At 42.0% G+C, this 24,787-nt stretch overlaps 1 protein-coding gene across 1 annotated transcript in view; it reads right to left on the bottom strand.

Annotated features, from left to right (window-relative positions):
• Positions 1-15,618: 15,618 nt before the first annotated feature.
• The window catches only part of MOGAT1 (monoacylglycerol O-acyltransferase 1), a 41,380-nt gene continuing 32,211 nt past the window's right edge, over positions 15,619-24,787 (bottom strand). The window contains exon 6 of the mRNA XM_079131911.1: positions 15,619-15,791. Within this exon, the coding sequence (XP_078988037.1) occupies positions 15,637-15,791 (155 nt within the window). The 3' untranslated portion in view covers positions 15,619-15,636. The remainder of the gene's footprint in view (positions 15,792-24,787) is intronic.

The raw sequence follows: 24,787 nt of genomic DNA, 5'->3' as shown, positions 1-24,787 counted from the left end.
CTCACTTCTGACTGGGCTTTCCTTTGGGGTTCCCTCTGGCATTAAGTGTCTGCTCTGCCAAGTCAGCTTCCACTTGTCCATTTGTTTTCCCTTTTGCAAAATCCTGTTGACATCTCTTTCTCCTTTTACTCCTCTCCTGTTCTCTTTGACTTTTTGCCAATTTAATTCCTTTATTATCATTTTGGTGGAATTTCATTAAAGAATAAACATTAATACAAGCATTCAGTTTATGATGTTTAACCGAAAGAAAGGAATATTTTAATATTATCTAGGTGTTCAATTTTAGCTGAGCATATACTCCCTTTGCTATTTGTGCATGTGTGTATGTTTAGAGACAAGGCAAAACATAAATCTTAGATTTATACTTTCCAGCCTCCCTTACAGTTTACTGGGTATTAGTCCATTTTCTGTTACTATCACAGAATACATGAGAAAAGAGGTTTATTTGACACAGAAGTAAAGGTTAAAAGGCCAAACAGCAAGACACAAGCCCTGGTAAGGGACCCCATGATTGTATCATCTCATTGTAGGCATACCTCACATTGCTAGCCAGGAAGTCAAAAAGACCAGGGCATGGTCAGATTTACTCTTTTACAATAACACTCTCATAAGAACCAACTAGAGGTCCCAAGAGAACCACCCAAGTCCCTCCAGAGGGCACAGCCCCAATGACCTAAAAGCCTCCCACTAGGTCCCTCCTCTTAAAAGTCTCCTGCCTCTCAACAATGCTACCCTGAAAACCAAGCTCCCAGTACACAAATATGTGAGGTATACACTCCAACTATATATCCAAACCATAGCACTGCACCCTGTGACCAACTTCAGACCAAAATAACTAAAGTGGATCGGACCAGCATTGTGGCTCAGTGGTAGAGAGCGTGCCAGGCACGTGTGAGGCACTGGGTTCAACGATCGGCACCATAAATAAATAATATTAACATGCCTCATTTTATTTAAAAAAGATGAAAAGGTCCATTGACAACTAAAATAAGTAAATAAGTATAAATAACCAAAAAACAAAATAACAAAAGTGGAATTGATGCCTGTCACTTCTGGGCCTTAGCATGAGACTCTGCCTCTCTGGTCTTCTCTGCTTCCCATGGACTGGAATGTGCCTGGGGTAGCAGTCCCCTTCAACCTCGCGGCCGAGGACAGTGTCCTGTGGGATGGTAGAGCCCTAAGACGGAAGGAGGCTGGCTCTTGGAATAACAGAGAGCAGAGGCTCCTGCGACTCTGGCCCATTCCCTTCCACGCTCTTTTGTGAAAAGAGAGCTTGGTGAGGCCTCTGGAGTTCAAGGCTCTTTGCAGCTTAGCTGTGACCCCTTTCCATCTTCCATGGCTCTTCAGGCGCGTACAGCACTGCGATCGCCGAGGGTGACTTAAAAACATGCCGTATCTCACACCCCATTCTTAGAGATCCTGGCTCAGTCAGTCTGGGGTATGGGCAGAAAAAAATTTTTAAACTCTGGACTTTTCTGATACATTGTCAAGATTATGAACCATTGGCTTTTTTCCCATTTAACATTAAAATGCTTTCTTTACAGTCCCATGATTTTCTTCCCTCATTCATTTTTTTCTTGAGTTTCTCTCGTCTCTTCTTAACTCCTTTGTTAAAATCAAATATGAATATCATCATGGAGGACGGCTGTCTTTGTCTTTCCAGAATGTATTTGTCTGGAACAACTTCTCTGTGCTCGGTACATGTGGTTCAGACAGACTGATGAACCCCACATACCCCAGCTCTCAGCGGGGTGCTCTCAACCACACTGCCCAGGCCAGGCCAGTCAGCATATTCCAATCTCTTGACCATACTGAGGTCTGGGGTGGACACATGATCCAAATCCTTAGACACAATCCCAGGAAAAAAAGAAGTTCCTCTTCCTCCAGGAACACTGACGTGATAGGACGTGTGTGCCTGCAACTGCTGGTGACCCCCTTACCACAGTGAAGGAGTCTGAGAGTGAAGTCCACACAGTGGAGAGAAGAGAGGCGGGCTGGAGCAAGACTGCATTCCAGTGATGTCATCCGAGCATCTGGTCCGGGCCTCCTTTCCTAGACTTTTCCTCTATGTAACTCAGTAAATCTCCTTTGTTAAGAAGGAGAGTTTCAGCTGGGTACGATGGCGCATGCCTATAATCCCAGTGGCTCCAGAGGCTGCGGCAGGAGGATCACAAGTTCAAAGCCAGCCTCAGCAACTTAGAGAGACACTGTCTCAAAATAGAAAATAAAAGGGCCAGGGATGTGGCTCAGTTGTTAAGTACCCCTGGGTTCAATCCCTAGTACCAAAAAAAAAAAAAAAATTTCATGAAATTCAAAATTCACTTCATGAATAAAATTATATTGGAATACATCCAGAGGCGTTCATCTTTCTCCTACTCATGGCTGTTCTTGCACTATAACATCAGACTTGAGTTGTTCTAAGAGACTAAATGGCTGCAAAGCCTGGGATATTTACTGTTCAGTCGTTACAGAAAAAGCTTGCTGACCCCTGCAACACATAATGGAAAGACACATTCTTTCCCAGCCATTTTCAGAACTGGGGGTGACCCATGTGACCCATTTCCAACCATTGAGACGTCAAGGATGATCTGGGAGAGTGATGGAAAGACGAGGGGTTCCTGATAAAGTGCAAAGGGAGAGTGAACTCCTTTCTCCTCCCTGTCCTAAACACAGATGTGGTGTCTGGGGCTCTGGTGACATTTTTTTTTTTTTTTTTTTTTTTGCAGTATCCTATCCCATACATGCCTGGCCTTGTCGGTGAAAGGCCAGTGCTTCATTGTTTCTGAAACTGGAATTGATTTGAAGCAGCAGTCTGTGGTTTTTCTAACCCTAGACTCAACAATGGTCACTGGAAAGAGAATAACTTGGACAGATGCTTCTCATGGGACACTATCTGTTTCTTTAGGGATCTGACTGTGGCCACATAATCTCAAACTGCAACTGAGGGGATTCACCCTCAGCCACACTGGAGCTGCCAAGGTACTTGGAGTGAGAGGGAGGTGAGAACAAGTTTGAGGAGCTGTACTCCAGGATTAGGTGCGCTCACTTGCTGTGGCAGAGACGAAGAAGCATGAGTGATGGCTAGTTCCTGCTACTCAGAGGATCTCTGGCATAGGAGAGAAAATTTATTGAGTATTATCGAGTGAATCCTCAAATGGAATTTGATATTCCTAAATTCAATTCTCATGGTCGCTAAGTTTCGTAAGTGGCAAGCATCTATGGTCCTTTTGGGAACAAAATATAAATGAGTAAGACTTAAATATGTGTTTATAACAAGTAAAAGAACAAAACAAAATAAATCTTAGAGTAAATGCTATGTAAAGACCAGGGCATTTCCTAACATTTCCTCTAAGTATATGTTAAGTTTTAAAAGTCACAGGTCTGGGCACATTTCTAAAAACGTTAGAAATCCAATATAGGAGACATTTTCTCCTTATCGAAAGAGAATCTAGGGCCCAGAAAAGATGGTTACAATCACAGAAGAGCCCCTGAGTCTCACCGCTGCCTTGATTTTAAGGCCACTTGGACCATGCAGTCCCCTCAGGGAAACATGGCCAAACCTGCTCAAGCGTATGGAGCCCTTCCAGAGTTGTGACCCCATCAGTCACACTGAACCCCAGTAACTGGGGAATCTGGGGTATCACAGGATAGAGGGCTAAGCCAGAAATAAATAAATAAGAGCTACTCTGCATCTTTGCCAACCCTCCTAATATAGGGAGAGCTGCCAGCTGGGCATTGGATACCAGGGCCATGTCTTCATGCCCAGGGTAACCAATTGTCCCTCTCTGCTTGGAACCGAGAAGGTTCCCTGGACACAAGTCCTCTCTGTGAAAACCAGTGAATTCCCAGGTGAGGTGCAGCAAGGCCCATCCCTCCCCTGACTCCTTGGCCTGAGCTTCCCCGCGCTGCTCCCTAAAGTCTTCCTCACCCTTGCAAGTCCAGGACAGGACTCCCTTCCTGATGCCCAGCCAGAGTGAATCTCTACACAGGCCCAGAGCACTGGGCTGCTCCTACTCATGGGACACTTGCTTCACTCTCCTGCAAGATCCTCTCTTAAATAGGAGCCCAGAAGGCAGCACACGGTGCGCCCCCACCCTGCCTTGGTTCTTTTCATGGAGTCAGCTCTTTGTGACAAACTGCAAGGCCACGGGGAGCGTGCTCAGAAGAGCTGGGCCCGGACGGAGCACCTTCTCCATGCCACGTCCAGCCTTCTTGCTGCATTTGCTGACAGAAACGCACCTTGCACGCCGTCCCTCAGGGAGAAGATTGAATCGCCTGAAGATGCAGGAAATTCCAATTGAATCCAGTAACCACAAACAAAGCTGAAAGTAATTCTTCAGTGGATTTCCGCCAAATAATTCTGGCAGAGAAACATCCCTGATGGAACTCAGGGAATGATCAGAAAACACATTACATGCCTCAGATAGGGGATCAGCCTGAAGTCACTGTGTCCCCATGTTTCACAAAAACAAGAGCCCAGAGCAAACAGCAATCTCCGGCAAGATAGAAGAAAAATTTCTCCTTTGAAATAATGACCCAGGGGAAGTTCCTAAGCCTATCAAGATGCGGAAAGGGAAATAACCCTATAATAAAGACAGGCCAGAAGGATGTGGTAAGAGCTTCAGAGATTCCAAAGTTCAGCATCAAGAGTTCTTTATGAGAAGTGTTTTCTCTGGCCACAAATGACCATTGGGACACATTGCTCTGCATAAGCTCTGACATATAAACATCTCACCTGATGGTTTGTTTCATAAAACTCTCAATGATAGCAGTGGTAGGACATGGTTCTTAAGGTCACCTCACCTGCACAACAGGTTGCAACAACCAGTCAACTTGGTAAAACACTGGGTGAAAATGGACGTTAAGGGTCTCTCATAACTTTCAGCCTCGCAGGTAAGAAATAGAGGATTCACCCCACCCAGACTTTCTGACTTCCTGTTTCCAGATGTGATCTGGTCTCACGCATGTGAGGCGCCTGCCATCTTCCACGGGGTCCTCGCTAGAGCCAGGCGGAGGCTGCCATCATGCACTTGAATCTCCAGAACTGAGTTGAATCAACCTTTTATTTTAAAAGTTAGTCTGCATCAGGTATTTCATTGTAGTAACAAAAAGCAAACTAATGCATCAGGTAAACAGCAAAGATGCTCATCACAGCGGCCTGGTAGGGCCAAGAGAGTTTCCATTTCTCATGCAGGAATCGCTGCCTCAGACTGCCAGGAAAGGGGTCAGAGCCCACGCCTTCCTTCAGTGGGGAACCAGTTCTGAAATCACACTGTGCTCAGGCAGCACCAAAGGAGTTCCTGTCACCTGAGTCGGACACACTGTGGGGTGGGATGTGAAAGTTCTCTCATGTACAATGTTTAATATAAAATAGGCAAAGATGAGATGCCTTCCTCTCTTGCCTTCTGCCTTTCCTTCTCAACACAGTCCCATCTCTTCCTTTGGACTCTTTCCTACTTTCATGGCCCTTCACCTTATCTGACAGAAAATAGGGCTTCCTAAGTTGCTTCTTGCAATTCAACTTTCCCCCGTCTCTTTCTTTTCATTTCTCTTTATCTTAGATCATGGACAAAACAGAAAATGAAGTAAAGAGGCAAAAAAACGGAGAAAGGAAAAACCAGGAGCAATGTAGGTGGATGTCTTGTTCAAGTCCTTCCTACCTGGGATGTTGGCCCAGTACCCACAGAGCTGGAGAGCTGCTAAGACGCAGCTGTGCTGGAAGCCTGGGATGGGAAAGCAAGTGTGCTGCTTCCCGTGGGAACAAGGTCGAGCATCACTCGGCCATCAACGATATACCACAACATGAGTCAAGTTCATCTTTAAAAGTGGCGCATGCTTGTAATCCCAGTAGCTCGGGAGGCTGAGGCAGGAGGATCAAGAGCTCAAAGCCAGGCTCAGCAACAGCCAGGGGCTAACCAACTCAGTGAGACCCTAATAAAATATGAAACAGGGCTGGGGGTGTGACTCAGTGGTTTAATGCCTCTGAGTCCAATCCCTGATACCCCTCAAAGTACTATCAGTTCCTAAAATCACATTTGTTTTTATTCCCAGTGATTTAAAATTTTCTTGTATAATTTTGATAACAGTAATGAAAATACAAACACAAAATATATACTTTTATGTATATATTTTCTGTCTACCTATATCCATACTTATCTCCATTTGCATCTATATCATATTATATACATTATAGTATCTACTAGTACATAACAGTATACACAATGTATAAATATGTAATATTTTTGTATAATGTACAAACAAATATTGAATGTAAAAACCCTTTATGCAAATCCTGCTCAAATCCTGATACGACTAAAACTTCTACATCCGTGGATTCATTATTATTTTAAAGTTACAGTAATTTCAAATTACAAATTCTATAATCCTGATACCCACCAATCTAAGAGAAATTACAGCACTTTTTAATTTCAGCATCACAAAAAATAAATGTCCATGCCAGGTCAAACTGAAGACTGAATTTCCTTTCCATTCAGAATTTTTATAGTCGCTGTTGGAAAGCTGAAAGTGGACAGGAGATGTCAAACAGAGGGAATTTTTTGTTTTGTTTTGTTTTTGTTGTTTAATTTGGAACATGTGGCATTTGGCTTATGCAGAAAAATGTTAAAAGATACTTGGAAAGTGTTATATTTTGGAATATGAGGTGTCCCCCCCCCAAAAGTTCATGTGTTAGACAATGCAGGATTCACCCCACCCAGAGTTCAGAGATGGAATGACTGGTTTCTAAGAGCTGTATCCACTTCTGTGGGTGAATCCATTTGATGGAGTGAGGATTTGAATGAATTTCTGGGTGGTGACCGTAGGCAGGCGGGGCATGGTCACTGGAGGCGTGCCCTTCAGGGTTACATTTTCCCTGGCTTTTTGCGGTCTGTCTCTCTCTGCTTCCCGGCTGCCATGAGCTAGCAGCTTTCTTTCTCAAACCTTTCTGCCATGATGTTCTGCCTCACGTCATGCCCAGAGCAATGGAGTTGGCTAATCATGGACTGAACGTCTCAAACAGTGAGCCAAAATAAACCTTTCCTCCTCTAAGTTGGTCTTATCAGGTATTTTGGTCTCTGGGACAAAAAGTAGACTAACACAGAAACACACACCTATACATACACATGTGAGAAATAAAATAAATTTTAAAATACCGTTTGGGGGCTGGGAATGTAGCTCAGTGGTAGAGTGCTTGCCTGGCATGCATAAGGCTCTGGGTTTGAGTCCCAGAACAGCAATAAAATAAGATTTAAAAAGACAATAATAATATATTGTTTTAAAAAGTGAACTTTAGGGGCTGGGGAGATAGCTCAGTTGGTAGAGTGCTTGCCTTGCAAGCACAGGGCCCTGGGTTTGATCCCCAGCACCGCAAAAAAAAAAAAGTGAACTTTATCCAGTTAATGCTATATAGTAATAAAAAATAATCAAAACTTTAACCTAACAGGTGTCCTTTTTAAAGGCTTCATTTTGACAACAAACTAATTAGTCTAATGATGAAATGCTTTTTGCTCTGGCCTTTTGAACACTTTGCCACTGAATAAAGAGACTCCAAGTGTTGTTCCTGATGCTGAAAATGGACTCCATGTCCACTGGGTATGGGGTCAGGGAGCTTTTCAGAAACAGCTTTAGAAAAAAAGAATGAAATTCTGTCGTTTGCAATGGCTTGGATGAACCCGGAGATCAGGATGCTAAATGAGGTAAGCCAGACAGAAAGACAGAAAGTACCCTTGACCTCACCCCGAGGTCGAATATTAAAAGTCGATCCCATAGAAGTTGAGACCATTGTAAAAGATGATCTTAAGGCTCTCTCCATATGGTTCCCAGAGGCTGGCCTGAGGGGCGGAAGGGGAGATGGGGAGATGGGGAGCAGCTGATCAACGGTACTGAGTTCAGTTAGGATCTCGAAGTGCTGGTGTGCTATTACTGCGCAGCAGGCTGTGTACCAGTTATGTGCTGTGTAGCCCACGACGCTGGAGGTTAGGAGCTTGAATGTTTTTACCATAAAAAATGATGAATGTTTGAGGAGATAAATATATGTTTAACTTGAATTAAACATTACACAATGTACACACGTATCCAAACACCTCATCATACCCCATTAATATGTACAATCTTTGTTTTTATGTATCAGTTAAAAATAAATTTTAAATTTTAAAAAATAGCTTTCACTGTCAAAGGAGAAATTTTGTATATTTTTTCCTCCATAGATCAAGCTCTGCATTATAACATATTCGACTAACACACTGATAGTTACTAAGAAACAGGTACTACTTTTACAATATTTAAAATATTGGGATTGCATTCCAAAGTTGCAGTAACTTCTCAACAGCTAGCATTCCTGGCACTAGAAAAATAACCGGCACCCATATGTACCTCTGTCAATCATTATACTATTACATAACAATATCTTTATTTCTAAATATTTGGAGTAGATAATTGGAAATTAAAATCAGGCATTGGGGAACACTATGCTTAATTTCAAAGGCATCTGCTACCCTTCTGCTTTTGAAACACCCTCTGAATTTCACACACTTATAATTCTGAAACAACAGCATTTTCTTCTGGTTAAAATTATATTCTCTTAAAGCAATGTTTCCTTGTTTTATGAGAGAAGCTTGCTGATCTCTGAATCTGAACTGTTTTTGAAAAATATAAATGATGTTTTTAATATGTATCATTACTAATTTCTATTTCTTCTTCTAAAAATGGCCATGAAACAATCATGCAGAAATTTTAAAAATATAAAGAAAAGAAAGGGCTTTAGGAGAGCATCACACCCAGATGAACCTGTAAAGAACCTTGACATGGGGCTGAGGTTGGGGCTCAGTGGTAAAGTGCTTGCCTGGCATGAGTGAGGCACTGGGTTCGAGCCTCAGCACCACATAAAAATAAAGAAATAAAATAAAGGTATTTACAAATAAAAAAATATAAAAAAAAAGAACCTTGGCATTAGCAGGGTGTCATGGGGCACACCTGTAAGAAACCTCAGCAGCTTAGGAGGCTGAGGCAGGAGGATCGAGAGTTCAAAGCCAGCCTCAGCAAAAGCAAGGTGCTAAGCAACTCAAGTGAGATCCTGTCTCTAAATAAAATGCAAAATAGGGCTGGGGATGTGGCTCAGTGCTCCTGAGTTCAATCCCCAGTAACCAAAAAAAAAAAAAACTTTGATATTCCTGTCTCTCACCTTCTTATTGATAAGTGAAAGATTTCTATCCAGAACCACACAGTAAGTCAATGTGTGATCACTCAGTGTGCAACTGCTAATTTAATGTGCGATTGCCAAACTAGTAAGACCCCACCTGCGTCCTACACCTTGAGCATGGTACCTGGTCACAGGACCTGGCTTTATGTCAGCTCCACCAGCCACCACCAGGGTTCTTAAACCCTCTGAGCCCCAGTTGCCTAGAGGAAAAAAATAACAGTGACCTCAAAAGGCCATTTTAAGAGCTAAATATCATAACATAGGTAAAGTACTTAGCCCTGTAACAGGCACATTACGGACAGTCAAACGTATTGAATACCATTTGTTTGTTTGTTTTAGTACTGGGGATTGAACCTAAGGGTGTTCTACCACTTAGCTACATCCCCAGTCCTTTCTATTTTATTTATTTATTTATTTATTTATTTATTTATTTAATTTTGAAACAGGGTCTCACTAAGTTGCTGAGGCTGACCTGGGAATCTGTCTTAAATCCTAATATGACTAAAATTTCTACATCTGTGTCTCTTGTCTAAGCCCCTGGAGTCACTGGGGTTACAGGACTGTGTCACTGTCCCAGGCTTGAATACCATTTTTATATGATAAGCTACACTTTGAATTATGGTGCAGTGTTAGTAAAATATTGGGAAAGTTACAGTCGAAAGGAGTCTTGCCCAGTAACACAACATCATGATTTTTAGCCAATAAAATACTTTCAAAGAGTACTAAAAACACTTATTTTAATAATGACCTCAGAAATGCTAAGAGGTCTCAAAAGTCAAGGCATATCTTCTATTGTACAAAGTGGGATACATCTAAACGGAAATAATTTCACTCTTGATCCAGTTTTTTAAAAATTAGTTTTTAGCTTCTCCCATTATTTTGGTGAGTATATGACTTGATTTTATATAATGACTTTATTGAGATACAATTCACATATCCTAAAACCCACCCATTTGAAGTAGTCAAGTGATTTATATATTTGCAGGATTATGTAACCATGACTATGGTCTAATTTTGGAATATTTTTCATTGCCCATAAAGAAGGTTCACAGGGCTGGGGATGTAGCTCCTCAGTTGGTAGAGTGCTTGCCTTGCAAGCACAAGGCCCTAGGTTCGATCCCCAGCACCGCAAAAAAAGAAAAAAAAAAAGAAAGTTCACGCTAGCTGGGCAAAAGACTGGCTTCGGTGGGAGGCTGAGGCAGGAGGATCTCGAGTTCAAAGCCAGCCTCAGCAACTTAGCAAGGCACTTAGCAACTCAGCAAGATCCTGTCTCTAAATAATATATTTAAAAAAGAGATAGGGATGTGCTCAGTGGCTAAACACCCCTGGGATCAAACCTCAGTACAAAAAAAAAAAAAAAAAGCCCACATCTATTAGCAGTGATAGACTTGATTTGTAACCAATCAATCTTTCTACATGCTTTTGAATATTTCTGAATCAGGGAAGCTTCGATCTTAGGCCCAACAGCACGAGACCCCACATTTCCTGACTTCATCTCCTCTTGCTGTCTGTTCCTGTTTCATTCCTGTGCACCTGCTGTTTTCAATTGCTCTGCTCACCCCATTTCTGTTTTTCTTTTATTCCATCCAAAGAATTGAATGCATTGGCTTTATTTATTTACTTATTTATTTGATACCTGAATTTAACTCAGGGGCACTCAACAACTGAGCCACATCCCCAGCCCTATTTTGTATTTTATTTAGAGACAGGGTCTCACTTAATTGCTTAGTATCTTGCTTTTGCTGAGGCTGGCTTTGAACTTGCGATCCTTCTACCTTAGCCTCCCAAGCCACTGGGATTATAGGTGTGTGCCACCATGCCCAGCAAAAGCATTGACTCTCAATGAGAATTCACATTGCTCATAATTTTTTCTGCACGCTGGCACTAGTGTTCAAGCCTAAATTCATTCAGCCATGCCAAGATGTGGGAAATGAAAAACATTCTATTCAGGTTAAAAACCATACCCATGCACGTGTAGCTTGGGCACACTCATTGGTCAAAACTCCTAGAAACTAAGCACTAATAAAGGCTCAAGGAAACACACCATATACAAAGTATTAAAGTTCACCATCTCCTACAAAAAATGTAGCAAGCAATAACCTGTTATTCTGTAGTCTTGAATGATATAAATGAGGAAGCCTCTTAAATTTCTCTTATTCTTAGAGAATTAAATTATTTCTTAGAAACACATGACTAAAGGTTACTGTGATCCTGGAGAAATTTCAATGGCAACACTGAGAATATTGCTGGGTCTCATGGCAGCTCACCAGATTCTCCAGAAAAACAGGAACAGGGAAGCCTGGTAGTGGAAAAGGCAGAAATATCAGATAAGCCTGCATCTCCCACCAGATGTTATTACTGTGACAATAAAGTGCCGTGCAGACTCTAGACTTCCAGAGCCAGAAGAGACCTTAAGATCATTCACTCCTAACTATTTACATAGGAAAGACAGAGCCCAGGCCCCCAGCCAGGTAGTAAGAGACCAGAGTTAAAAGGGCCTTCTGAAACTAAATCCTGGAGAGTAACAGTCTCTGGGCACACCAACATCACCGACACGCACACAGCAAGATTTGGAATCCAAAGAGGAAGAAATGGCTCCCAGTTGATCTGGAACTGAAATAGGAGAGAATTACGCAGCCCTTGGGAATACCAGGAATGTCAAGTTTATCTCGAGTCTCAAGAAAGCCTAAGGTAATTCTCAACCAGGATCTAGCGGCTGTGATTATCCAGCTGGATAAGTGCAAGAGCCAGACTCACTGTGGGCGTGGGGCTGTCAGTGAGTGACAGAGGCTCTACTGCCTGTCTGAGTATCGGGATTGCTGTGGGCTCTGCTAATAATGAAGCATCACCAGGGAAGACCCCTTCCTGGGTCCTTCAGTGGCCCCGGGCACGGGGCACCTTGCCTTACCCGCGACTCCAACACATCAGGCTCTAGTGGCCACAAATGTTGGAAACTTGGATTTTGCCCAGCTCACATCACTAAAATAGCTCTTGCAAAAGGGAAAAGTCAACAGTGTGGTGAAAAATGTTCTCAGTACCAAGAAGACAGAGCTTGCTTTATAGTCCTTTAATCCCTTGCTTCTAGTTGACACTTGTGTTTTATAGGAGGATTCCTGGGTTTATTAAGCAGTGGCTGTGGACTAGCAGTTCCTCCTGTTTAATCTAGGATACCCGAATAGGAACGCAGAGTCGGTGCCAATCTGCTTTAAACCTCACAGGGGTTCAGCTGCTGCATCTGCGGGAGGAGGAATTAGACCATGAAGTGCCTTCTAGCTCTACAACTTAGATATGTTGGCACAAGCCACCCAGCGTCCAGGTTAGTGCCCAAGGTGTTCACTGAGAGATTGCTGAAGGCCTGCTCTGCTGGGGACAGGATCCAAGTGCAAACCAGACACACATTCGACTACCGAGAAACTCATAGTCCCACAAGTTAAATATGGATTGATTCCATATTTCTCCTTTGAGTGTAAGCTATCAAGGCAGTAAGCAGGAGGTGTTTAGGAAGGATTAACTACAATAAAACCCCTTCATTCTACATATAGAGACAAGCTTCTGTATTCACCATTATGGAGAAAACAGAGCAACTGGTTGGTTATTTTAGAAATTGCCCTGCTTTTCCCCTTAGAATGATATGCCCCTGCACTTGATATGACTCCTCCGGGCCCACAAGCACATATTATGTTGATTAGCTTTAAAATGCAAATATGATATTACAGGCTATTTCAGTAGCCCAATATGCCATTTGGGGCTAGTGGAAACCAACGAACAAAAACAAACCACTAATTAGCAAAACCCACCAATAGTGCATCTTGTCAGAGGGAAGGAATATAGAGCAAATGTACCCTAAACCATTTTCATAGTCATCACAACCTTTGGAGAAGATGGAAAGTTCCAGAAGTGTGGCTATTGCAACCAGACTCCACCTCCACACTTCCAGTGACAGAGACATTCCTCCTACTGAAAGGAGGGCTGTTGCTGTTAACCCTATGCCTGACAAAGACTCACCCTCCTCCCTGGTGCATGCGCACTTTGTCTTCACAGCAGTGGCAAAGGGTGCAGTGAACTATCTAGCACCCTTGCAGGGGTCCCCCTCTGTAAGTAGCAAAACTGGCTGCCCTTCAGAAGCTGTGAAGCTGCAGCCTTCCACGTGAGCATAACAGAGGTAGCTGACCAGGGACAGTCTCATAAACTCCTAACTGCAAGACAAAGGAAGTGACTCAGCCTGCCCCCAGTGTGCAAGGGCAACAGAGAGGAAAGAAAAGTCCACATCAAACAGCGTACATGCATATTTTCCCAAGGCAATAGGCCCAGATTCTCTTACAGTGCACCGGGGCTATTTTTGTTGTTGAGTTTGTTTTGCTTTGCTGTTTAAAATTTATGTGCAAATACACAATGGATGGGGAACCTTTATAACAGAAGCCATCTCTGTTGAACCATACTAGCAAATATAATCTATGACCCACCTTCACTTAATAGCAAAAATTCTTACAAAAAAATTCACTTGCAATCTGTGGGCCTATCTGGAATTTACAGCTATGCCCTGAGTATATGAAATGACTCCTGGCATGGCTGGGTTGGACTTCTGAAGACCCTACAAAGCGAATCAATAACCCTGCCCCCTGCAAAACATATTATGCAAGCCAAAATTAAACTTGCTCATGTCTAGATTTTTTTAAATGGCAAAATCTAGATAAATTCATGAGAGAGAACGTCTAGTGCCTCTTCTGGACTGACTAAGCCTGGGCTTCAATTGCCTGCTAGATAAGCTATCTCATGACGGGCGGCCAGCTTGGCCTCCTCGCTGCTCAGTGTGAGACTAAAATTCATACCTCTGTGATCATGCGTCATGAGCTTTTAATAAACTTCTTCAAAGGGATGAAATTCATGGGTTTGTATTAACTTAAAGGTCCTGCTTTGACAAAGCAAAACAAAACAAAAACCTGAACTGATTTCAAGGTCATGGGTCAAAAGATTCCTGGCTTGTTCAGTTCATGTGAAGTCAAAGGAATTCAGGCCAAAATACTGTCATTGTCCCATAGAACAACTGAAAAAGTTCACTTTCTTGTGTGTAAAATGCTTCCTGCTCAAGGCAGCCCCATCCAGATTCTAGATCAGAGCTTAATGTTTTCAAAATCGGGACCTGAAGCTGCATTGCCAATCTGTCAGAAGGCAACCTGATAAGCTTGCTTACAAACACCTGGGACAGAGGAGGTACATAAACTAGGTCTAGGAACAAAGGGAGAGTGGAAATAAGACATTCTTCTACTTACCAGCTACTTAACACTTAGTGGCTAATTATCAGAATCCTTCTCTGACCTGCTCCTTTCTACGCAGCCTACAGCCCTGTCCATCACTGGTGCAGGAAAATCAGACAGCAAATGATCTTCTTCTGAAGGTGGGTCTTATAACAGGTTACATTCTATGGAATAGCTTTAGAGCTTCATCACATTGTAGCAAAGTTTGATTGCATGTTAACTATACATACCTTCATCAAACAACTATTTATTTTGTGCCTACTAAGTGTCACTAGGAAGACACCAGGAGGCAGGAAAGACAACAAGATCCTTGCTCATTCTGGTTCAGAGAAGACTCAGCCCAAGTCAGCTGTGAACTGGATATCTCTCACCAAAGAGGGGGGCCTTCTTCCAGAGCTTGTTGTACAATGAAAAGTCCATTTGGGAAGAAAATTTAAAGTGTTTCTATTACTGTGAAAACCTCTTCAAATCTCCAACATCCTAAAACATATATAAAATCGTGTCTCCCAAATAAACTTCCCCGTTTATAGCAAGAAAACATGTTTCTAAGCATGAATAAAAATGAGATAAGGCTCTTGTCCACAAGGGTTTCCTTGTGGCAAACTCATCCTGCAAAATGGCAAAAAAATGTTGGACTATTATATAAAAATGATCTTAAAGGATCAACTTATCTAAGCATTTAAAATATTATTCACTAACAAATGGTCTGTTTGAACAGAAAATAAAAATTATCTCCTCTAACTCTATCTGGCAAAATTTTATGCACTGTATCCTAAATGCTCCAGCTGTGCTGAACCACAGCTGTTGCACTTAATGAAAACACCCCCTTAAATAATTGTAATCATTAGTGAAAGGGGTAATGACATTTGGAAGCTGTTACTTTCTTTATTTGAGTCCATGAACAATTCTAAACCTTTTCATAAACTGTAAAATGATTTATTCTCCCTACATGGGGAAGATTATTAAATCTTTTAGTCATCTGCAACCTTTTCCTATAGTCATCTACCACATTTTTATCTATCCCAGATAAAACATCAAGATTTGTCACCATAAGTGATACTTTCCAGTTGCAAATTTGATTCCATAAATAAATAAAGAAAAAAATAAATAAATAAATGTATTTAAAGTATTTATTCTCTCAAAGGGATGTTCTCTTGTCCTCCCTTATGCCTTAGAAGAGCAAAATCATTTAAAAATGAGAGTTTCGTGCTCTGGAATTCCGTACTTCCCTTTGTGCTCCTCAAATAATTTCCTTAGTTCCTCCATATAGGTCTGATGCAGCTCTTCAATCTGCTCCGGGGTTGGGTGCAGATTCTGATGAACGGGAATGGGGCGGCCAACTGCAAAAATAGAGGATACATCATGCATGAGGCGCCAAAAGCACTCCACACAGCCGCCTGCTTCCAGTGGACAGCTGTGCGAAGACCTGCCAATCAGAATCCCCAGGCCACTCCCTCCAGTCCCTCCTTCATTTCACTGGCTGCCTGCAGCGGTCCCACCATCCCACTGGTTAACAAGCGCAGGGCTTTCCTTCCCAGCAGCCTCTGGGTTGTCAGCCTCCTGGTGTCAAAGGGCTACTGTGCTGACTGCAGCTGTGAGGTAGGAGTGCATAGCTGGGTGTCCACGTCACCGGCATCTTCCCTCCGGCACAGCTGTCAGCCAGACCACAGTGCTGCCATTACTACTGACCGAGAAATCCTCGCGTCATGTGGCATCCCCCTATCCTGACTCCCTCTAATGTCTTCCTAAATAATTAAAACGTAGGCAACTTCACAGCTAAGGACCTGCACTACAGAAACACTTACAGTCATACGCACTCGCTGTTTGTAATAGGGGAAATCTACAAAGCAACTAAAAGTTTCAATGGAAAAAATATTAAGTAAACCAAGCAACATTCATTCAGTGAAGTCCTAGAAACCAACCTCTTTAAAAAGAAAATAATACAAGTATGAAGTTTGTGTATACACACAAGTGAGCAAAATGTGTTAAGTGGAAAAAAATAAGTTGTAAAATAAAGCATGATCTTATTTATGAAAAACAATTCACATTTCTAAGTGCATTAATGTCTTTAGTGCATAGAAAAACAGTGTGGAAAGATGCTAACTGTCCCTGTAGGTGAGGAGGTAGGGATGGGGGAACATCCTTTTTACCTGTATTATATGAATTTATGACGAGTAACAGAATATTTATGTTTTGCCTGTATAATTTAAAACATAGTAATTAATTAAAAATGAATCCTGTAACTTCTATGCATATTTTAAAAGATGTTTATGTGTTAAGTAACTTACATCTCACTTGTAGAGAATATAAAAATGCGCAGTACTTTGGGGCTTGCGCTTACTGCGCCTCCTACTGGTCTGATGCTGCTACTGATGCCAAGGGTTGAAGATGGGGCAGGATGGTCAACCACAGGGCCAGCAGCAACCGGCTATTTCTGACCTTTGGTTAGCTCGGGCATGAGATCAACACATGAGGTTGTAAATAATGAAATGAACATACAATGGAGAGGGTTCCTTTGTCTTACGCTAGCCACCCCATGCTACTACATACAGGGCTCAGATTCATGCCAATAACAGAAGGTGGGTAATTAATAGAAAACTGAGCGAAAGTAACAGAGCAGGAAGAAATTGCAGGCACAGAGAAGGAAATGATACACACACAGGCACACACACCCTTATGGCAGCATTAATAACTTCAAACCGCTAAGTATTTCACCAGAGATAGCCTCCAGAAGCCCATGCACAGTTTTCTTTTATATTTTGTATGTCACACAGCAGTAGTCATCAGTCCTTTATAACTCATCATCCCAGATGTGGAACACCTACAAAAACTTAGAGTATATAATATATAATTGTGTAATTATGTTATACTATCATATAATATAAGTAAACTCTAGATTATGGTTTCCAAACCATTTAAATGCAACTGTGTCAATTTCATTGAAATAGTCACAGAATTGAAAACCTGGAACTTAATGGGTTAATTCAGCCTAAGGAACTGGAAACAACCATTGTGCTGTCAGCAGTGTTTGGAAATATGGACTAGGAGAGGCTGGTGTGGTGAGGAGGTGGAACTGGGAGTTGGTGTTGGACAAGCACCAGGTCAGTCTGGGTCTATTCTTAGCTCATCAGCAAGTGCACTGAGCAAGTAACTTTCTCTCTGCTCTTCATTTTCACATGTATGGGATAAAAGAGTAGAACTTGATCTGGAACCATCCTTCCAGCTCTGAGCTTTGTGGAAAAGATTTTGAGAAATCTCCATGCAAATCTACTAGCAAATTTGTGGTTTTATAGAAATAGCTGGTTTATTCTTAGGGAAACTATCCCAGTGAGAGGTCAGTGCAAGGCTTCAGGGTGGGAAGGGATTAACAGAGAGACAGGTGGTCTAAGAGGATGAAATGTGTTGCTCCCAGATTACTTTAATTAGGAGCTGTGCATTCTGAATTAGTGAATCATCTTTCCTCAGACTTTCCTACAGTTAATTTTGGTTCTGTTATTTTCTTATTAAATAATTTTATGGTATTTCAGATATTTCCAAAAAGTTCAAGTGTGTCTGTATATAGTGACTTTAACATAAGACTTTTCCCTTTAAGCTGTAAGATGGACAGAGTCTACTTGATTTTTTTCGTATTTCCTTGTACAGAAACGGAGGTGCTGGAAGTTCCTAAGTACATACATAAAAATTAATATTAGAACTAGCACGCCTGCCTCTTATTACTAAATTAACCCAAAAGTGGATTTTAGGGTCAGAACTCTTTCTCAGTTGCTTTTTAGGGATAAAACCAGAGAAAACAAAACAAAACTTTGCTCATCATGATCTCGTTTTGACTAATGAACTCAAGGGAGGCTATCTGGCAGAAAAGAGGTCGGAAACCACCAAACTTGGAGGAGAGGGAACAATTTCCTTCTCTAAGTTCAGTTCCACTCTAGCTGTTCTGAAGCTAAGTTGTACCTGTCCTGGAAATAGAGCTAAGCTTTATGGAGGGTCTACTAGATGTCATTAAACTAATCCACAAACAACCTAGTCAGCTGCCACTACTGTCCCTGTTGCACAAAAGAGAACAATGAGGTTGTTAGCTAGGCCAAGGGAAACCATCACGAACCCAAATAGTGTCAAAAATGGAAAACTTGAGGGATGGGCTCTGGCCAAAAGGCAATGAGCTGGGCCACTCCGGTCCCCCTCCTGTAACGGCCTCAGTGGGGTCACTCTGCCTTCGGCAGAAGGGAGGGCCGGTGGAGGGAACAGCTGATCAGAGCTTTGGCTCGGAGGCCCCTATCTTGCTTCAGATCCAGCTCTCCTGTGACTTAGCCCTAAGCCTTCAGGCCCAATACTCAAATTTTTGGGAGCCTCAGTCCCTGGAGAAGCGGGTGTGTTCTAAGTTTCATTGCAGTTCAGCTCTTACTGACTCCAGTGCTGAGGGTCACGTGAAAAGCTTCACCTGGAACTGTTCTGAACCGAATGATCACATATTGGGATATTCCAAGAAGTGTCCCTGAAACCCTTAAAAAACCAGAATTTGGGGCTGGGTTGTGGCTCAGTAGTAAAGCACTTGCCTAGCACATGTGGTGAAGCCCTGGTTCCATCCTCAGCACCACACAAAAAATAAATTTAAAAAAATTAATGTGCAACTACAACTAAAACTATTAAAAAAAAACCCCAGAATTTTCTCTCTTTGCAAAAAGGAGACTGTTTACTACTGTGGAGAAGGAAAAAAAAAAAAAAAAAAAAGCTTTCAACATAGACTAAGTTATTTGCAAACTGCTGCAAAATCTTTCCTTGAAACACAAAGGAAAAAACCAGCTGCACCAGGCTGTTCCTGGAAATGCGGCTTCCTTGCCTTGGAAAAGCCAGCCAATGCCTACTTGTGGAAGAGCAGGAACCAGAGCTGCTGCTGTGTCTCCCTGCTCTGTACAGCTGGCAGCTCACTGCTTCCATTTCCAGCTGCACCCAGATCAGTTCTGCATTTCCAGCCTTACCCAACTGTCTCACTCCAGTATCTAGGGTGCTTGCTCTGTGTTACCTAGGATGGAGGATGAGGAACTTGGTGGGCCTCAGTGTACACAGCTGGCCAAGAGCTTGGCCGTGGGCATGAGTTTGTTTCCACAGAGGCAAAGAGTAGGTCTTTCACAATTAAAAAATAAAAATAAAAAATAAATCCCTGTTCTATTTGTCTGTAGTTAAAAGATTCCGTAGAGTTTACGACTCTGTCTTATGTAGGGACTGCTCTCTTAAAATGCTGTATGGCTGGAGACAGAACAGGCAAGGGGCTTGTGCAAGTGGGGCTGTGAAAACAGTAGACATGTGGGAGCCAGATGAGACCTGAGTTCAAATCCAACCTCTGGCTCATGGTGGAGTCCCAAAAGGTGCCTGGTGCAAACCTGTGCACCATGTGTGTGCCTAAGGTACATATCCACATGGACATTCCCTGAACACTTAAAACATTGTCCTGCGCTCTGAAGGGTGGCAGAAAGACCACCCCAAACATATCGTGTTTGCTAGAAACCCTTAAAATGCAGAAGGTATTTTTGCAATGTAAAAAGGACATCTGATCTCCCCTTTCCTTCCCAAAAGCAGGAAATAAAACTACCATGTAAAGGATGCCCTCCTTATATCAAGAAGAAATATTCTTATCACCGGAGTGGGGAGTGGGGCCAGGAGAAATCTGTTCAGCCTTCTTAAAACACTTGTTAAAGCAACTCTTACCTTCCTCTATTCTCTGCGTATGTTTTAGCTTTTGCACAATCGCCTGTCTGTTCAACCTAGCTCACAGGCATGCGGGCTCAGTCAATTCTGGGGGGGTCAGTCTTCATTTTCCCATGGGGGCTCCCCATTTTCCCATGGGGGCTCCCACGTACATGTGAAAATCTGGATGCTTTTCTGTTACCTGACTTTGGTCAAGGGGATTCTCAGGCCCAGCTGGAGATCCTACGAAGGTGGAGATAAAGTGTTGCCTCCTCTAATGAGTCTCCTTAACATAATATTTTTCTCCTTTTATCCCTTTTATAATTAAGGCTTAAATTAAGTTCCCCTTCTTTTCCTTCTAGTTCAGAAAATCCCTTAGCCTACTTTTTTCCATCAGAATATGATGATTTGAACGATAATGAACTACTTTTGTTCTCATGGGGTTTCAAATCAGTTTTATTTAAACACATTCCCATCCTGTTTTAATCAGCTTTTGCATCGCTGTGACCAAAACACCTGACAAAAACAACCTGGAGGAGGAAAAGTTAATTTGGGTCTTAGAGTTTCAGAGGTCTCAGTCCACAGACATCAGACACCAAAATTCTGGGCCCAAGGAGAGGCAGCATTTTGTGCAGGAAGGGCCAAGTCGGGGAAAGCTGCTCAGCTAATGGCAGGGTCCGGAAACAGAGCGGAAGAGGCCTCAGGGCAGATGCACCTTTCCAGGGCACGCCCCCAGTGACCCACCCCCTCCAGCCACGCCCCACCTGCCTGCAGTGACCACCCAGTTAGTCCATTCACACTAGGATGGACTGACTAGGTTACAGCTCTCACAGTCCAATCATTTCACCTTTGAATATTCCTGCATTCATAGGAGCTTTGCAGGGGATACCTCATATTCAAGCCATAATACCTCCCTGTCATTTTTATTTTTAAAAACTTCAAATTTACAGAAAGAACGCTACAATGAGCACTTGCATACCCCATCTAGACTCAACAATTTCCAGCACTTTATGCATATGAGCATATAAATATGTAAACACATATAAATGATTATTTTTATCTTTGTGAAAGTGTTTGAAGGTAAGTTGTGGGCATCAACGATTCAATCATGTGAATCATCCCTAAATAGCTACATTACCTAAGAAAAACAGTATCCCAGATAACACCACCATTATCATGCCTGAGAAACTGAACCTCCACACAGTATTATTTTGCACTTAATCCACATTCAAACTTTCTCAATTGTCTCAACATCTTTATAGTTGTTTTCCCCCAATCCACGACAGCTGTTGTGTGTCTCTGAGCATCCCCGCCCTTTGTCTTTCATTACATTGATATTTTTAAAGAGTTTGGGCCAGATGTTTTATACGATGTCCCACAATCTGGATTAGTCTGATTATTTCCTCATGATTTGATTTGGATTAACATTTTGGCAGAACACTTCCCCAGCAAAGCTAAACACATTTGAAAGCTCTCGACAAGCTGGACAGGAAGCTCCAGCTCTGGGTACCAACCCATACCTGCGGATACTAGAGTTAGGTGGCACTTTCCCACACATCATGACATTTACTCCCCGGAAGATCCCCGAGAGAAGACAGGACAATTATACTTATCTCCTCTTTTATATTTGAAAAATCTGAGGCTCAGAGAAGATAAATGAAACTCAAAAGTCTACTGGGAGTCAGACCTCAAAGCCCACACCACTTCCTTCTGTATGTCCTACGGGTGCAGAATAAATGTCTTCCTAAAGTCACTATCAATCTGAGTGCAGCAGGAGTCTGTGTTCAGAGAAAGCAGCCATGGCGTGCTCATCGATGAAAAGAACCAATTTCTCAATGGTGCTGTTTATATGCTTCCAATGTTGCTACAGAATAAAATGAAATAAACACTTCTATCACATCCATACTCAGAAGATGGGCCCATGAGCTCACAGGAGCAGCGGGGACCTGGAGGCCAGAGAAGGGACCGGAGCCCATTCTGTGGCTTAGGCTAACAGAGCGGAGAAGACTGCCTGAGTTCAATCCCTAGTATGGGGAAGCGGGTGGCTGGGAGGAGGGCAAGCTCTTCTCTGTGGTAAAATGCCCACAAATAAATCCAGAAGGAATACTAGAGATTGAAAATCACCAGTTTGCAACATGGCTGTAATAACTGACTCAAGCAGAATTATCAATGGATATTAAAATTACCAAGTAAAACTGAGTGAGGGGCAGGATAATCACATATTTCTGAGGAATACCACCCTCAGACTCCTTGAAAATAATAAAGTGAAAAAGAATGTGTTCTTTGCAGTAAAGAAACCAGGGAAATACCTTTTGCCATGTGATCAAAATAAATACAACCAACAATGAGACAGAATGACAGCATGTGTCCTGATGTGCCACCCCCAGTGGAGGACACTCTACAGTTATTCTTGTCCAAACTGCTCATGCCATATAGACAAAAAATAAAAAATAAAAGATGAAAAACAATTTTGGCTTATAGAAGTTAAAGCGAGATGTGTAAATTAAGTGTCATACTTGATCCTGCTCAGGAAAAAAATATTGTTCCTTGCCAACCAAAAAAAAAAAGAAAAAAGAAAAAAGAAAGGAAAGAAAAGACTAACAAAAACAAAAGCCACTGCTAGCAAGGAAATTACTGGGTCATTTGGTGAAATCTGAACATCGACTGTACACTATTTGGTAGCACTTCAGCCATGCTAGCTTTCCCGAGCTGTCCTGCTGTCATGGAAGACAACACTCTTGTTCTTCAGAGATACACAGTAATTAGGAGAAAATGGGCACGAGGTCTGCATTTGCTCAAACAGTGATCGCAGTAGAAAGCATGTTTATAACACTATGACATAGAAATAAAAGCATGGTAAAATGTTAACAACTGCAAAGTCCAGGAGAAGGGAACACAGGCATGGATTTCACTACTCATGAGACTTTCAGATATTTGAAATGTTTTAGCATGAAATTTAAAAACAATTAACAGTAGTACACACTTGGCAACATGAAATCCAAATAATATTTCTTATGATGTGAGGTAGTGATTACCTAAGTTAATAAACTCTTAATTAACTAGAAGAAGGGGTCACAGAATAACTTGCCATTCTGGCTGCTGCCTGCATCCTGCCAGGGGTGGGATAGAGACAGCTCTTTCAGAAAGTCATCACAGAAAGGCCTCTCAGTTTTCAGTGCATTGATTCAAAACAGAAATGAGCTTAGTTCAAAACATTGCTTTCATATTGTGCTTTATTCTCTGCAGCATTCGATACATAGCTTTGCAGTGGTAAATAGCCTATCCTCAATGTCTGCTGTTTTTTGAGTAAACAAAATCCTTTAGGTGCATAGTGGGGAGGGTTGACTTCTCACCATCTGGCTGCTGTCTATCATCCAACTCTCATTCAGACTAAAATCATGGCAGATGAGTTTTCATGAAATGTTCACTTTCTTTTTTTTAATTAATTTTTATTATAAACAAATGGGATACATGTTGTTTCTATTTGTACATGGAGTAACAGCATACCATTTGCATAATCATACATTTACATAGGGTAATGATGTTTGAATCATTCTGTTATTTTTTCCTTCCTCCCCACCCCTCCCACCCCTCCCACCCCTCTTTTCCCTCTATACAGTCCCTCCTTCCTCCATTCTTGCACCCCTCCTACCCCCCATTATGTGTCATCATTCGCTTATCAGTGAGATCATTCGTCCTTTGGATTTTTGAGATTGGCTTATCTCACTTAGCATGACGTTCTCCAATTTCATCCATTTACCTGCAAAGGCCATAATTTTATTATTCTTTATAGCTGAGTAATATTCCATTGTATACATATACCACAGTTTCTTTATCCATTCATCAACTGAAGGACATCTAGGTTGGTTCCACAGTCTGGCTATTGTGAATTGAGCAGCTTTGAACATTGATGTGGCTGTATCTCTGAAATATGCTGATTTTAAGTCCTTTGGGTATAGGCCGAGGAGTGGGATAGCTGGGTCAAATGGTGGGTCCATTCCAAGTTTTCTAAGGAATCTCCACACTGCTTTCCAGAGTGGCTGCACTATTTTGCAGCCCCACCAGCAATGTGTGAGTGTACCTTTTTCCCCACATCCTCGCCTATTCCCAACACCTATTGTTGCTTGTATTCTTGATAATCGCCATTCTAATTGGGGTGAGATGGAATCTTAGGGTGGTTTTGATTTGCATTTCTCTTATTACTAAAGATGGTGAACATTTTTTCATATGTTTGTTGATTGCTTGTAGATCTTCTTCTGTGAAGTGTCTGTTCATATCCTTAGCCCATTTGTTGATTGGCTTATTTGTATTCTTGGTGTAGAGTTTTTTGAGTTCTTTATAGATTCTGGAAATTAGCGCTCTATCTGAAGTATGAGTGGCAAAGATATTCTCCCACTCTGTAGGCTCTCTCTTCGCATTACTGATAGTTTCCTTGGCTGAGAGAAAGCTATTTAGTTTGAATCTGTCCCAGTTATTGATTCTTGCTTTTATTTCTTGTGCTATGGGAGTCCTGTTTAGGAAGTCTGATCCTAAGCCAACAAGAGACAGCTTAGGATCAGACCTACTTTTTCTTCTATAAGATGCAGGGTCTCTGGTCTGATTTCAAGGTCCTTGATCCATTGTGAGTTGATTTTTGTGCAGGGTGAGAGATAGG

This window comes from Sciurus vulgaris (assembly GCF_902686455.1).
Source record: "Sciurus vulgaris genome assembly, chromosome: 3".
Lineage (NCBI taxonomy): Eukaryota > Metazoa > Chordata > Mammalia > Rodentia > Sciuridae > Sciurus > Sciurus vulgaris.
This window is presented reverse-complemented; position numbering and strand designations above follow the sequence as displayed.